The sequence below is a fragment of the Myotis lucifugus genome, unplaced genomic scaffold (assembly GCF_000147115.1).
Source record: "Myotis lucifugus unplaced genomic scaffold, Myoluc2.0 scaffold_0, whole genome shotgun sequence".
Classification (NCBI taxonomy): Eukaryota; Metazoa; Chordata; class Mammalia; order Chiroptera; family Vespertilionidae; genus Myotis; species Myotis lucifugus.
This window is the reverse complement of record NW_005871048.1, coordinates 64,803,919-64,820,400: the sequence shown is the minus strand read 5'-3', so window position 1 is coordinate 64,820,400 and position 16,482 is coordinate 64,803,919. Positions and strand designations below refer to the sequence as shown.

Below are 16,482 nucleotides of genomic sequence, written 5' to 3'. Positions count from 1 at the left end.
ACCCAGGCAGTAACCAGCATGGCACGTCCCCTAATACTGCCAACTACTGATTGCCCTTCTTTAAAACTATTGGTTACAGGGTCCACATGCTACCATTCTAGAGCTTCAGTTTGAAAAATTATTATTGTGGTGAAATATACATAACGCAAAATTGACCATTTTAACCATTTTTAAGTGTATACTTCAGTGGTCTTAAGTACATTCACAGTGTTGTGCAACCATCGCCACCTTCCATTTCCTGGACTTTCATCATCCCAAACAGGAACTCTGTCCCCATTAAGCATAACTCCCCACTCCCCACTCCCCCAACCCGTGGCAACCACCATTCTACTTTCTGTCTTTAGGAATTTGAACACCTAGGTGTCTCATAAAAGTGGAGTCATGTAATATTTGTCTTTGTGTCTGGCTTCTTTCACTTAGCATGATATCCTTAAAGTTCATCCATGCTGTAGCATGTGAAGAGATTTCCATTTTTTTAAAGGCTAAGTGATATACCAGGTATGGAGATACCACCTTTGTTTATCCCTTCATCTGTTGATGAACGCTTGGGTTGTTTCCATCTTTGGGCTATTATCAAAATGCTTCAATGAACATGTGTACCAGTATCTGTCGGAGTCCTTTCTTTCAAGGTTTTTTTGTACCTAGAAGTGGAATTGCTGGATCTTGTAGTGATTCTGCTTAATTTTTTGAGGAATTACCAAACTTCCACAGCTACACCATTTTCCTAGAAAAGCTTGATAAATTACAGAGGTATACATGAGATGCTATAGAACACAGTAGTTGATTTGTATCCTCCCTGCATTTCTCTATTATTCCTAGGAGTTGCAATCCCAGACAGAGTCAGTACAAAGTCTCATGATACTCAGGCATCTTCCTGGCAGGGCAGATACTTCTCTGGAGGAATAAGCTTCCTCATAGTAGGGCCATTCCATCACACCTGCCTAAGTGACCAGTACCACAGCTTTAAAAAGAAACACAGAGAAGCACACAATGAAAAGAAAGAATCCACTCTAAATATATTATACTCTGCAGGACCAAAATGTTTCTAACTTGGTTCAATTAAGACCTGATAGAACTCGAGAAAGCTGTGGAATTATGAAGCCTTTGGTTAGTGGGGAGGAATCTTCAGAATTGCCAGTTCAATGCTCCTCATTTTCACTCTCGTCCTCTGAGGTTACTGTCTGATTTAGGGGACCTTTAAGGTTAAAGGGATCACAGGAGACTTTGAGATATGTGAAGTCAAGAATTAGTTCCCTCTGCTTGGCACATTCATAGGTTGATAATCAGCATTTGTATGTGAGGGGCCTAGCTACCTCCTTCCTTGCTGGGGTCCCTTTCTAAGACCATGCCTTTGAAGTAAGCAGAACCTCCCAGGGCGTGGGGTGAGGGCCAGATCCACAGCCAGGGCACACAGGCATGCACAAAGCTCTGCTCACGTGCAATAATTGGGGATGAGGTCTGCTGTGAATGATAAAATACTGTTAAAGAAACAATTTGATCATTTTCGAGCCAATTCAGTAATTCCCTATTCATTTAACTAAGGTTTAGCATGGAAACATCCTCTAGAAATTGGTCTTAGTTAATAGATAATGATTTGCAATTAGCACGCTGTGTGTAAATGAATGCTTCTAATGGCCTGCACATAATTCTTCTCTCAAGTACACAAAACTCCCCCTTCTATGTAATTGATTTATTCTAGTAATCAACATGTTCTTCAAAGGGGTGAACTTCATCACAGCTGCCATCCAGTACCTGCCACACTTCCAGTGAGGGATGGTTGAATGAGATTTCTGTCCACTTGTGAAAGTCCACAAGGCGTAGACATTTGTGAATCTAAGAGTCTGGCCATGAGAGGACATTGGAAACGAATCTGCAGGATATGTTTAATCATAAATATAAATGATTAAATGCTGCTAAGACCAGGTCTACCAAATGACTTGGACAAGCTCTTCTTTGAAGAGCTGTGAAGTGATGTTGAGCTTCTCTACTCCGACACTGTGCTGCTACCCAAGCATAGAGCATTCAAAGGGTTAGAGTTGGGAGGGAACTAGAATTTACTGTGTTGCTTGTTGCTATTTCAGTGCGCACTATATTCAATATTTAACAGAATCTTCTTTGTTTAATCTTCAAGTAGTCATAAACATGTATGTATATATGTATGTTTATGTCTTTCTATATGTAGCTCCTCCCCTCCTCCCTTCTTCTCTCTCTAGCTCTCTCTCAATTTTCCTCCATTTTCCTTTCCTTTCCTCCCTCCCTCCCTCCCTCCCTCCCTCCCTCCCTCCCTCCCTCCCTCCCTCCCTCCTTCCCTCCCTCCCTCCCTCCCTTCCTCCCTCCCTCCCTCCTTTCCTCCTTTTCTTCCTTCATCTGTGTCTAACAGGCTCACATTAGAGCACCATTGGCACAGAGCAGGGAAAATGGAATAAGAAGGCAGGAGAACTATGTTGGTGTCTTTACCTCTTCCTAGATGGGTGACCAAAGGCAAACCTTACCCACCTGGAATGTCAATTTCCTCATTTCTGGGGACAATATTTTTTGTCCTTCCCACCTGGCAGTGAGACTGGGGAAACCAACTAGGAACTCAAGAGGCTGTATTGTTGTCATCAGTAATAATTTGAATTAAAACACCAAATCCGTTAGTTTCTAGTTTATGAACAAAAATGCTGTTGCTATTTGGATATAGCAGTTAAGTCTGCTAGTTTTCTTTATAAGGATGGAATGGACTGCTAAAAGCGCAGTAGAATTTTTGAAGTGTTTCAGTAGTTAACTCTTAAAATTATGTCTATAACCTGTTGACTCCAAACATAAAAACCAAGGATCACAAACCTTATTTCACATCAATGGGTATTTCTTTAGGAGCTTGGAATTCCCTGAGAACGAGACTGGAGTCCTAGGTAGTCACAGGGGGAGTGTCATAGCTGAATAGCAGCCTGGCTTCTTTTCCTCTGAGTTAGGGAGAGCCAGGTTCACAGTTTTTGCCCAGGCCCTTACTTCACCAGGCCATGCATTGCTGTTGCCTCATTCTCATTGTTTTTTGCTTTATTTTAGAGATGCACCTAAAACCAGTTTCCACTAGGGAATCATTTCTTCTGTGAGATGAGTCACTGCGCAGCCACCTCTGAAGCTCATGAGGTCTAGCTGGTGCCTAGGACACCCAGGAGACTAGAATGCTCAGCAGTTTGACACTGAAACTGAATGAACCCAGAGTGTCTCTCCTGCTTAAATGGTTCAAGCTGGCTTTTTACCAGCTGAAAGGTTGTGAAGTCACTTATGGCTCAGGGAACTTCCTCAAATGAAAGCATTCCATCTGGAGTGGCCAGCGATGCTCACGTGGCCAGAGAAACCGCATCATGGATGATGTCTACAGGTGGTCTCTAGACCCACCCAACTGGAAGAGAACCAGGTTGTCTCCTCTTTCAAATGGTTAGGATGGTCAAACTTAATTTAGTTCCCAAGTGGGAACTGCAGGTACAGCCAAAGTTTATTCCCATAGCAGTCCGAAAGAAATAAAACACTTTATTCTTTTCTCAAGTTTTTCATTGGCGTGTCACAATGATTTCCTTGAAAAATTTTAAGGAAAAAAACCAACTTTCTTTGATTGACATTTTATAATGTTTCTTGATATTAGAATGGTGTTAACAGTCTAATTGCCTACTTCCCTTTGCTGAACCTGCTCAGGGAATAATGATGGCACTAAACTATGGCCACGTGACTCAGCTCTGCTGGTGGCCTGCTGACAACATCTCCTCTGGGCTGACAAGTGATGCAGGACTTCCATCCCTGCTGGGTTTCAGCAGCATTCACCTTAGCTGTTGTGGCCTTGACATTCACACTGAGGCTGAGTTGAGTACATTCTGGGGCACCCTGGGGAAACGGCTACAGTAGGCTGTGCTCTCTCTTATAGTAGAGATACCAACTTAGCACATTAATTGTAATTGGCTTAAGTGCTCAGAAGAGGCTTAGGTGAAAAGAACATGCCCCTAGATAGAATCATTATGAACTATCCTTTAAAGGTAGATTGCAAGCAGTCCTTTGGAGCCTCCTGCAGCCACACTAAAAGATGCTAAGGATCTCTGGGCCCCATGAGGGTGTTTCTTCATTTCCAACAACAGCAGAATTCCACAAGAAAATAGCTAGTGTAGAATAAGTGGATTCTGGTGACCAGCTTCTCCTGATCTACCTAAAGTAAAAACTAACCCACTCTTGGATGCAAATCCGGGTCCTATCACATCCTACACACATCTTTCAAAGCTGAGGACAGTTTGTTCACTGTACCTGATATTTGCTAAAAGAAAAAGGGTTGATTTCCATAAACAGAATTGGCATTTCCAATATATTTTGTTTCTATTTTCCTCTATGTTTGGGCAGGCATGTTGACATGTAAATAGTTGGAGGAAGCCCCTGGTGACCTCTCCTCTAGAGCTCATACCCTGACTTATTTATTCAGTTTATTCATTGGCTTTTTTTGCTTTTAGCAAAGGCTAGAACTGAGGGAGTTCGAGTCCATATTAGCCATGTGTCAGGCAGGCTGGAGGGTCCAGGCATTCACTGGGGGTTGCAAACAACACCAGATGTTTCAGGAGTGGCTGTGCATGAACTGGAAAATTGAGGGCAAAAGGATAACACCTCTACCCACTCTCATTTCTCCTGTTGATGGTTGATTAGAGCAAAAAATAATTTCAGGTCTAGGAGATACTTTTCATGTCCTCCTTCTTCTTCCTTGGAAATGGTCCTGCATAGGAGATTCTACCTGCTAGAAGGGACCCCTTCCCTTTTCAGAGATGCTGCCCTGCTGGGTGTTGAGAAATGTCCACAAACAACCCATTGGCCTTCCATGTTGGTTTTCATCTGGATATTGTGATCAAGGAAACAGGTTTCAGGTTTATCCTTTCAGCCCAACTTTCCTGATGCCTGAGAGGAATCCAGCGCATCAGCAAGAAGGCAGTTCTCACAACAGATATTAGTATCCAATAGTTACAAGCATGTCATTCATTCTGTAATGACCACTGAAGGGGGAGAAAAGTATGAAGTTGTCCATCAATGAAGGACCACAGGCTGTGTCTTTTGCCTTTTATAGTCCCCATAGAACCATGGAGAAAAGGGGCCTTGATGAATGTTTGTAGAATAAAACACATACATACAAACTTAGATCAGTTCTTTAAGTACTGACCATCCCAGAGCTCCTTAAACCTGAACGGACACAAAATCACCTGGACATCTGGACGAAATGTGAGTCTGATGCAGACAAACCCTTGGTTGGGGTAAGGGTCAGAGAAGAATCTTCTCTGCATTTCTCACAAGCCCCCAGTGATGTTGGGACTGCTGGTTCTTTAACTGGACTTGGAGTTGCAAGGCACATTAAAATGCATCCTATTTAGTTGTCCTATTGAAGTTGATGTGTCTATCTCATTAGTAACTTTCACTCATAATGAATGCTTTCTTCTGAATGAGAGTTGGCTGGGTTATAGGAGTTACTTAATTCCTGTCTAGTAGTTAGACAATTTGTCTAGAAACCAGCATCTTATGCTCGTATAATTGGGACTTGCCTTATTTCTTTTAGTTTTGCATCATAGTAGGAAACTTGCTTTCTGCCATGAAATAAAGTGTGTGGTTGTGGTGAAATCTAAGACTCTTTCCAAATGTGCGGCTGTTCTAATGACTGCCACCACCCGCATAGAGGCTGGGTGACGCCAGAGGGAAGAGCAGTAGGGGACAGTACTTCCTTTTCATTGCTGTTCTTTACGCCTGTGAGAAAGAAGCTAATGTATTTTTACAATTCCAGGACAGCTGACATGAGTCGAAGGGGAAAATGAATACTACAAACGTTCTGTATCTCCTTTACCTGGTTATGTTTGATGTCTTCAGTGGGCGCACCATATGAATTCCTATACAAAGTTGAAATTCCAGTATTTTGAGCTGAAAGCAAAGGGAAACAAATGTATTAGCAAAGAAAGCAAGATTTCAAATGGAGGACTAATGGTTATCGAGGCAAGTTCTTGCCCTAACATGCTTGGTTTCTCCTGGACCATTCCAAGTGGAAGAAATTCTTTGGCCTCGAACACCTCACTTTGCATACAGAAATTAAGAAAGAAGCACAGCTCTTCTATAAAATCCCCATAGCATGTCAGCCTCCTGCAGTAATGTTCAGATAGTAGACAGGGTCAGGGCAGGTGCGACAGACAGATGGTCATTTTGAAAGTTTTATGGCCTTCCTTCCTGGTGAACACGGGCGGGTAATAAAAGCTTGTCACTTGCACTGAAGCATGCCGGAATCGGTACCAGTAGCTTAGTTTTTAGCAGGAGAATGACAAGAATGAAATTTTTAATTTGAGTTCACAGAAATGCTTGGGCATTGTTCAGACTGTTTGTTTCTCAAAGGCCGGAAGGACAGGCGGGAAGCATCATCTGCGGGTGCCCTGTGTGTCTGGGTGGCCGTGGCTCTGGAATCCTGTTAGGCACATACAGGAGCCCCACTCTGTCTTGTGAGCAGCCCAAGGTCTAGTTGAAAGAAAGGAAAGTCTCTTCTAGTTATTGGCAGCTTCCAAAGGCCTGGGTAGGGTGCTCATTTGCCCACTTCTTCACCTGGAACCCTTGAGGCTCCTGCCACAAGCCCAGAGGAAAGGCCCCGGGCACCACTCCCTTCATAGCAACTATAAAGTCATGATTAAAGAAAGATTTCGAAAAGCTTTTTTTCTTTCTAGAGTGTCATTGAGTATAAAACACTCTAGAAATAAAGAAGGGCTTCCAGTATCTACGGGATAATGAGATAAGATGACACACCATCTTTTCTGTCATAGAGACAGGCCACTCTAGACACAAAGTCAGCGTAAGCTACTATTTCACCCCTGATTATTACTACAAGCATATAATAGCTGTGCAATAAAACTCCTCTTCTGAAATTTTACTGGAGGAGTGAGGGCTGAGAGCCTATTTTCAATGTGAAACACCACTCAGATAGACTCTGGTCGAATGCACATCACTCCGGTCTCTGTATTGCTGTGAAAACCACCATCCCTCGGGTGCACCACGGCTACAGAATCCTCCCTGAAGGCCCAGCTTCCACTCTGCCCAAACCTGCTCCTCCATCCATCCTGTTCCCAAGCTGAGCAATCATCTTGTTAGACAAACTGGATTATGGTAAAAGCCAAGCTCCGTTTAATGGTCTGTGAGGCTTTGAATGATCTGGCCTCTGCCTAACTTTCTGAAGTGTCTCCCACTCTTCTTCCCTTGTGTGGTGAGCCCCAGCTATGCTGGTCCAACCTGCCAAGTTTGTTTTGCTTCAGGGATGTTGTACTTGCTGATCCTCCTCCATAGATATTACTTGCACACTCTGGACTGCCTCATCTTGATGCTGGTTAGGTTTGGGCACAAGTGTCTCCTCCCTGACCTTGTCAGTTAAAGTAATCCTCTATCTCATTACCCTGTTTATTTTCACCATCATGCTCAACAACCGTGTGCCATTACCATGTTGGTGAGCTTGCTCTATTGTTTACCTTGTGTATTACCAACCTTCCCTTATGGGAGCAGAAGCTCCATGAGCTGACACCTTTGCAGGTATCCCCAGCATCTGGACAGTGCCTGGCCTTGGGGATGCTCACAGAATGAGTGCTTTATTTGCTGAATGAATGAATGAATGTGTAAACCAAAGAAAACCTGCTTTCTGAGGCATAATTTGCTGATAGAACCTATCACTCCATGAATAAGGTGAAAACATGTTTTCTATTAGAATTAAATGTAATTTTATTTGGTAGACAATGCCCTATGATAGCCTTGGCCTCCCTCCCTGTCGTGTTTGTGGCTTCTGAGCTAAAGCTGTCTCTACTGGAAGTTCTTTCCTTCTGCTCTTTGGCCCCTTCACCTGTTTAAAAGAGTGTGTATAGCTGAGATTGAACTTGAGGCCTTTGCAGACACATGAAACAGATGTTTTCGTGAATGCTTCTCCCCTGTATGTGGAGCTCAGAGTGGACTCATTGGAAAATGCCTTTCCTTTTCTTTATAAGCCTCAATTTCTAACTGAGTCAACATAATAAAGATTAGAATGGCTGCAAAAGGCATACGAGAGACACTGACAAAAACAGGATAGACCATTTGATGTAAAGGCATTTGGGAAGCTTAGAAGGAAGGGCAAAATCCCCTGTTGAAGATTCAGGTCAGGCTGTCTAGCTGCCAGGATCGCACAGCCCTCCTGTGATGCGAGCTTCTGAACACGTAATGTTCCCAGGGATCATGACCACCAGGAAAAGCTATCAGTCCTGCAAGCCTGAATGAACAGCTGACTTTGGCTTTCTGAAGGCTCCTCAGTGGCAAAGAAACACTAAAGACAGATACATTTTAAGAGACTCCATCTAAGGTGGAAAATGAATCAAGAAAAGGTGGGTGGAGGGAAGCCTGGGATAAAATCCTAAGTGGATCTGTATTTCGAAGACCTAATAGATGAGATTATAACCCAGGCAAGAAACTGCTTTTACTTTTTCATTTTTCCCAGGTTGCATTTTGAGGGTGAAATTTCTCTTGGTTTACCACAGCAGAGGGATTATTTCATTTGGGGGAAATGGTAGGACATCCTCTGATGCCTTAGAAACAAAGAAGGGGCAGTTTCAATGCACTGAGCTTTACATGTCCCCTGGATAATACAGTACGTCCTTTATGCAGAGGTCGCTAGACATCTGATCTGTCGGTAAATGTTGGAACGATGGGCACTTGCTGAAGTGTTGCCAAGTGGAGGTTGGCAATTCATTCTTTCCGTTCCTATATGATTTATTGGCTCTCACCTGGCTTGGCTGGGGACTTATTCATACCACTATAGAAAGTGGCAGTGCCACCACCAGTCTCAGCACACCATTATCTCTATCATCCTCATTACCAATACCCCATCCATCACCATTTCCTCCATCACTACCACCATCATCACCATCACCGCACACCACCATCACCACTTCCTCCATCACCACCACCATCACTGCACACCACCACCATCACAACTATCAATGCATACCACCATCACCATCACCACCACCATTACCATTGCCATCATCATAACCACCACCACCATCATAACCACCACCACCACCACCACCACCACCACCACCACCATCACTACTATCATCACTGCACACCACCATCACCATCAGCATTATAACCACTACCACCACACCACCACCACCACCATCACCATCACCACCACCACCATCACTGCACACTACCCTTACCACCATTGCCATCAACATCATCACCACTACCATCACTGCACACTACCATCACCACCATTGCCATCAACATCACCACCACTACCATCAACAACTGTCTTTTACATAGTACTTGTTGGCTTAAAGGGAACCTTCCAGTATAAACACACTATTCAATGAAGATCTCAATGTTCTTCTAGGCTTGCTACATGACTGACAGTGTAGTATTGATTTGTGTTTTTAATAAATTAGAGCAACACTGTTTAAGCCTCTATATGAGTTTGAAAATTTATACATATCTCAATCCTGGAGCTGTCAAGATCCCTGCCATTTTCTAGGAAGACTAAAGATCAGAAGCACATTAGATTTTATTTTATTTCATTATGTGTGCATGGCATGATCATGTGCCATTGGAATTATTTCAACACAAACATCCACATTTAAAAGCCTTTGAATGATTACACTGGGCAAGAAAGTTAAAGAGAACAGTTACACTTAAATAACAATGCAGTTATTTTTCTTGTAATTATAATCTCAATTTATCATCCCAGACTGCCAGTGAGGTGGCTAATCACAAAATGAATGGGTCAGGTGGATTTGGTGTCACTATTACTCTGGAGTAATCAGGACAAATTAGATTCTTTGCTGAATGTGTTGACTCTAGGGACTCGGCATCTAAATTCACAACTTCCTTTGTTTATGCTCATCTATAACCAGGGTGACATTGATGGGGGGAAAGCCAGTGAATGAGAATAATACAGTACGTCCTATGAAATGAGCTCAGTCCTCTCATTCAGGAGATGTTTCAAGAGTGAGGGTAGACATTCCCTTATAGGGTCTGTGTGTGGAGGCAGAGTGCTGACCTAGGAGTGGGGATCATGGGCAACTGTTTACTATGCTTTTCTCTATGCAGTCATGCAGAATTACCATGGAAACACTGCCTCTGGGGTAAATACATTTACCATCAGAAAAATTTTCTTAGATATGCTGGTCTGGAAGAAATCTTCATAAATCATCCAATTTGTCTGTTCTGCTTCCCTGCAGGCCAGACCTAAATAATATTAGAGAAATGCACCCCATGCTTTTAAGATTTTTCTGATAAGAGGGTCTCACTGTGTGTTTAGGACTGTGCTCTTTGCACCCCAGTTTAATGACTGGCCCAGCCTGGCCCTGTTCCTCATTGCCAATTTTCAGGAGGGACCCATCTCTATATCCACGGGGCAAAGAAGGGTGGGACTCCTTAGTTAGAGATTCTGATGACTCTGGCAGCTCTGTGTCTAAGACATAACCCTCTCTACATCAATACCTCCAAGTCCTTGCAGGAGGGGCAAATGGGGGCAGAGGGTAGGTGTGCGGAGAGCCTGGAGGGGATGATGAATGTGAGAGGCACACCCTGCCCCAAAGAGAGTTGTACAGAATAATAGGAGAGTTACGTCAAGTCTGATTGTTAAACAGGCTGTGCAGGGCACCCTGGAGGGGTGGTGAAGGGCACCAAGTTTGGCCTCCACAGAGTCCTAGCTGATGAGAAAGGAAAGACAATGGGTATGATTGGAGTAGTGAAAGATGAGGAGCATAAAAGATCAATTCGTCCTTAGGGAAATTGTGGTCATTGTTCGAATGAATCTCTTTGGGAGTTTGGTTTCAAGGTAAGAGGAGAAAATGTCTTAACAGAAGTTCTGTGGGTTTTCCTTAAACCCTCTTCCTTTTCAGCCATCCCAGTCCTTTCCTCTCCTCCTTCTCCCTCTCCCTCTTCTCCTCTTCTTTTCTTATTCTCCTTTTCCTCCCTCCATTCCTAATGGCAAAACTTGATATGCTAACTAAGGAGAAACCTATGATGACTTCTCTTTCTAATGCAAGAGAAGTGAGCTGGGCAAGTGAGAGGGAAAGGGCAGGCAAAGAAGGACTGAGGATAATGTGTGTAGAGGACACTTTCTCTTAGCTCTTTTCAGGAGTACGATGCTAAGTTTTTACATTTCTGGCTTAATCTCCTCATCCTCAGTTCCTGGGGGTCTTCACTGTCAAACTCTCCAGTGACCTGCTAGCTGCTGAGTCCTGCTGAGCTGCCAAGCGTGGCTTGAAGCCTGACGCCCCAGTCCTCTGCTCCACCCCAGACCGAGTCACCAGCTCCAAGGGGGAAACGCACAAAGCTGAGCTCACCTGTCATGGTATCTTTCCTGGAAGTGTGTTCTCCTTTAGTCCCGTGGTAAGTGGCATTGCTGCCAGTGGACTCATAGTCTGTTTTCCTTTCTTTGAGGCTGATCATTTCCCGAGGTGAAGCTGGGGCACTTGCTACATAAAGAAATCAAAAGGATGACTTTCTGAGTCTCATTCCATAGCACAGACAGCGTTTCACACAAACAGTTAAGGTCAAAACACACCTGGCTCAACATATGTCAATATGTTGTACGTGGACGTGTCGATTTTCTTGTTCTTTGGCTCTTGTCTTTACCCATTCCCTTACCCTGTGTCACTTGGTGCTTTATAGTTGAGGGGACACATGGCTTGAAGGCAAGTAATTAAGAACTATATACTGGAGCCATCTTTCTTAGAGAGACATCCTGGTGGGGACATGACCTGCCCAAGGTGTATGGGACAGTCTTAAGAATGAGATGAATCTTAGTTTCTTTATTTCTCTTTCCTTTTCGTTCCCTCCCTCCTTTCCTTCCTCTCTTCTACTTTCCTCCCTTTTTGTAAATTAGACGTGTTTCAGAGGAGCTATTACTAGTATTGAAGAATCTCTGATGAAAATAAACAGTTTTACTTAAATACCAAGTAACCCAGCAACTCCCTAAAGGAAGGCAAAGGAAGCAGCTCTCCACACAGGATGATCTGTGGGGCAAACATAACCCGACCCACAAAGAGCAGCCTGCTGGGTGGGCTGGGGCAGGGTGTGAGGACAGCTCCCTCTTCCTGATGCGGTGTCCTGCTGCAGCTCTTTGGATGAATGCCCCCAACAATCCTGCACCCACACCTTACACCTTGGACTCTCGCTGCCTATTGGACCCCAGGGAGTGAGCCCCGTCTTCCTCTGTGTCTCCATTTCTTTTTTCTTTTTTAAAAAAATATATTTTATTGATTTTTTTACAGAGAGGAAGGGAGAGGGATAGAGAGTTAGAAACATCAATGATAGAGAAACATCGATCAGCCGCCTCCTGCACATCTCCCACTGGGGATGTGCCCGCAACCAAGGTACATGCCCTTGACCAGAATCGAACCTGGGACCTTTCAGTCCTCAGGCCGACGCTCTATCCACTGAGCCAAACCGGTTAGGGCTGTGTCTCCATTTCTATAACGATGGGTTGTAACTAGAAGAGTCCTCATGATTCTTTAACAAACTGGTCCCAGAACACAGAAAAGGCCGAACTTGGAGGTCAAGAAGCAAACAAAAAGAAGTTTAGTTTTCTTGAAAGATGGGATGACCTGGGTGGAACTAAACAGCCCTGTCCATGCAGAGACGCCATGGAGGATGTAGAGTTAATACCTGTGCGTGCTGGCAATGAGGCAGCTGGTGTGCAGCCCACCTGTGGTTGTCCTCATATTGGTCTCCATGCTCCATAAGACGCTACTCATATCCGGAGCTTAGTCAATTGCATCTACTCAGTGTGAGCTCAGCAAAGTACTGTTCTGCCTCAAAGCCTCGCCCAGCCTCCTGTGCTCTGGGCAGTGCTTCAGAAACATGTCTAACCTTGAGACTCACCTGAGCACCTAGGGATCCCAGGACCCAGCCCTGGACCTTCTGCGTCGGAGTTTTCAGGAGATGGTTTGAGGAATCCATATTTAACAAGCAGACTTGGTGATTATTAAGGCTTGGGGAAGCCTGGGAACTTTGATTTTTTGGATAAAATCCTCTTTCTTTGGCTAGTGCCCAAGCAGGCCTCAGTTTATCCTGTAGCTTATCCTTCACACCCTTTGCAGGATCCCTCAGCTCCAGCCCACTGGGTAAGCTTGGTCCCTGAACATACCCCTCTTTTCACTGTCTGAACCTTTGCTCCATTTCATCAAATTTAGTGTCTTCTATGTGAAAACCCCTGTGCCAGACGCTGGGAGACAGAAAGATGAATGCGTCACACCTTCTGAACCAGAGGAGCTCAGTCAAGTGAGGAAATGGACGTGCAAATAAAGCAGAATGAGAGGCCGGGTGCTCTGTGGGCGTCACAGCCAAACGCTAGGAAGGTAAACAAAGGGGCCTTCCCATCGCTTCCTGTCTCCCACTTCCCAAACCTATCAAATAAAATTGAGGCTCACTGCTCAGCTCCTGGAACTGCAGAGGCTGCCAGTCCTGGCTGCCCATTAGAATGAATTACTTGGAATAGTTTGAAAAATACAGTTGCTTGAGTCCCACACAAAACCAGTTGGACCAGAACCTCTGGGTGTAAATCCAATGGGAAGACACCTTCCCTCCAGGGAGAGACCCTTTCCTGCCCTTGCCCCTTTGCTTCTAGGCCTTTCTACATCAAAGGGAGCCTTTTGTTAGCCAGTGGCAAGCAATCACAAAGAGACAATATTTTGGAGCCTCTTGACCAAAGCTTCTAAAATTAGAATCTAATATTGCACAGATGGTGGGCCTTATTAAACTATGTCAAGTGTGTAATTATCTCCTGAGACCTCACGCACAGTGGTCTCCATAAACCTACCTGATATCTGGAAAGATCATATCATGCAAATGAGTGTTTATGAGGTGTCTCTGATGTGCCTCGCCTAGGAAACACCTTAAGCTGAATGGCTGGGATGTTGACATCCTGATAGGGTGTTGCTGCTCCTTCCAGCACCTTCCAAGGCATTATGTCATTTCATGATCCTAACGCTGAGTAATTAGAGCTTTTACAAAGACACTCTCCTCACTGCTCTTTATCTTTCTAAGAATGATGGAAAGAATGCAGAACAGGCCTTTTCCGTGCTTCTGAGACAGGCGGGAATTTCTCCTGTCACACGGGGTGGGGTCCTGACTCGTCTAGTGTGGGACTAAATGTTACAAGCAGTAAGACCGCACTAAGAAATATAAGCGTTTCCGGGGCCAGGAGAGTGTTATTTATTTCAGGCACACATTTCCCATTCGTTTCTGATTTTCCTCGTCATCCTGGCAGTTCTGTGTGGTGCAGGTTTATGACAGACGTTCTCAAGGACAGAGGGGGCTCTGCGGTGCTGTGCTCTCTGTCATGCCCGCTGAGCTGCAGTTTCAGGAAATATTATTTCCTCAGCAGTGAGAGGGCAGCAAGGAGCAGGAGAAACTTTCTTAAATAGAAGCCTATGCAGGTGTGTGTGTGTGTGTGTGTGTGTGTGTGAATGTGTGCATGAGCATGTGTGAGCATGTATATGTATATATAATTCTTTATCCATCCTTCTCACAAAAACCAAAATGCAGAAATCAAAACAAAAGTTTTAAAGACTTATACTTTGAGTAAAACCACAATAAAATCTATGCCATGTATATACTAAACATTGTGCTCATATTTTGCCTTTAATTTCTTTCTCTCATCTTTGGCATTATATGACATGATTGAAAAAGGGTGTAAAAGTAAAGTAATGAGCAGGTGACAAAATTAGCAAAACATAAATGATTTAAAAGTTATGGTTGGTAGTAATAAGAATTTATCAATGATTCACTCATTGGTTGAAAGGTAATAATAAAAAGCTAATCAGATATGGAATAGTAATGAAATCCTCAATGATGTGGTTCAGATATATGTCATTCTGAATGAAGAAATAGCATGTCCTCTCTCCCCCTACTCTGTATCCCAATTACAATTAATAAAATGCAACTCAAACTATTTCAAGTTGGAAAAACATCTCTGGAAAACGCTGATTTGCAAACACCTGGCAGTTTTCTTTATCTTTGCTCCTCACTGAATGTAGGCCTGTGACATGCATTTCATGACACGCCACCTGTCAGAGATTTTTAGAAATCTGTTAGAGATTAGTTCTGAGTCTGAGTAACCCAAAGTTGCCACTGCAATAAAAAGATAGCAATCATTTGATATTTCCAGCAAACGTCCGGAAGGGGATGGCTCTCCTCCCTGTGGAGGTCAGCTACGGGGCTGGGAAGGAGGGGACTCAGGCCTGGCTGGTTCTGGGCGTCTCTTACCTGAGCGATTGTTGGGAGACACACGCACAGGGGAGATGGAGGGCGTGCGGGAGGAGGAGTAGGGCCTTTGCCGATCCCTCTCGATGGTTGAAGATGAGGCTACAAAGTGATACTGTGACCATCCGTCCTGTGAAGACAGCACGCTCTTATTAAGTGGGGAAGGCAGAGTGATTCTTCCCTTCCTGACATTCCCAAGTTCCAAGCGTCTGAATTAGCAAACCATTTCTGTGATCATCAAGGTGAAAACAGACAAATGTGAATTGAGACCCACCTCCTGTTCCCTCCAGACAGGCTGACAGGGCAGGGCCTGGTTTCAGTGCTTGCTTTCCTTCCCAAATGCAGGATAAACGGTCTCTTGGCAAACCTGCTTTGGCCAGCTTTCATTTAAATGGAAATATCCTGCTCAGAATGTGGAAAGGCCCTGAAGCTGTCTGTTCTTTGCCTACCTGGTTCCAACTCTCTCTGGCCCTCTTTCAACCACCTTCTAAAAGTGTTTACACTTGTTCACAGGGGACAGGTGCCAAGCAGCATCCCCCCTTCTGGCTTACCTCCCTTACATTGCTTTGAACTTCCTTCTCTGCCACAAATGCCCCATCCCCACCTGCTCAAGGCCTTTAGCATATATTCACACGGAGTGTTCTCGCCTTCCACTGAGCATTCAGGCCTAGACTCATATGTTCTCTGCTTTGCCACAGAAATTGTATTTTTCAATTTAGAGCACATTCAGAATGCATCCTACCACATTAATCCTCCATGAAGCTTTCAAATATCTAGTTAATACATGGAAAGCATATATATAATTTCTTGTTATAAAAACCATATAAATACGTTATGGAGGATTTTATGAATTTAGAAAGCATAAAGAAGAAAATAAAAATAGTCAACAATTCCTCCCACCTTCCCTGAGATGTCCTGAAAGGATGTTATGATAGTTCCTCCGGCCTCTCTCTTTTTTAAGTCAGGTTTACTTCTATCAGAGTAATCTGTCACAAAGCACTGGCGGTATAACAAAGAAATGCAGACACCCACCCAGCCCCCAATTCCTGCTTCACAGAGGCAACCATTATTTTCTGAAAATATTTAGACGTTTAATGGGCTATATAAGTAGTAGCTCAGGAAATTGCTTTAGTCAAAAGTTTGGCTTCTTTGGTCATGAATAAGTAATAATATTGCATATGTCATTAAAAGTGAGCCAGCAATGGACTTTATGATACG

At 43.9% G+C, this 16,482-nt stretch overlaps 1 protein-coding gene across 1 annotated transcript in view; it reads right to left on the bottom strand.

Moving 5' to 3' along the window:
* Positions 1 to 16,482, bottom strand: part of CTNND2 (catenin delta 2) — a 473,749-nt gene that overhangs the window by 1,285 nt on the left and 455,982 nt on the right. Inside the window, 3 exon segments of the mRNA XM_014453371.2 lie at positions 5,843 to 5,916; positions 11,343 to 11,474; positions 15,268 to 15,394. Coding sequence (XP_014308857.2) covers positions 5,843 to 5,916; positions 11,343 to 11,474; positions 15,268 to 15,394 — 333 coding nt within the window.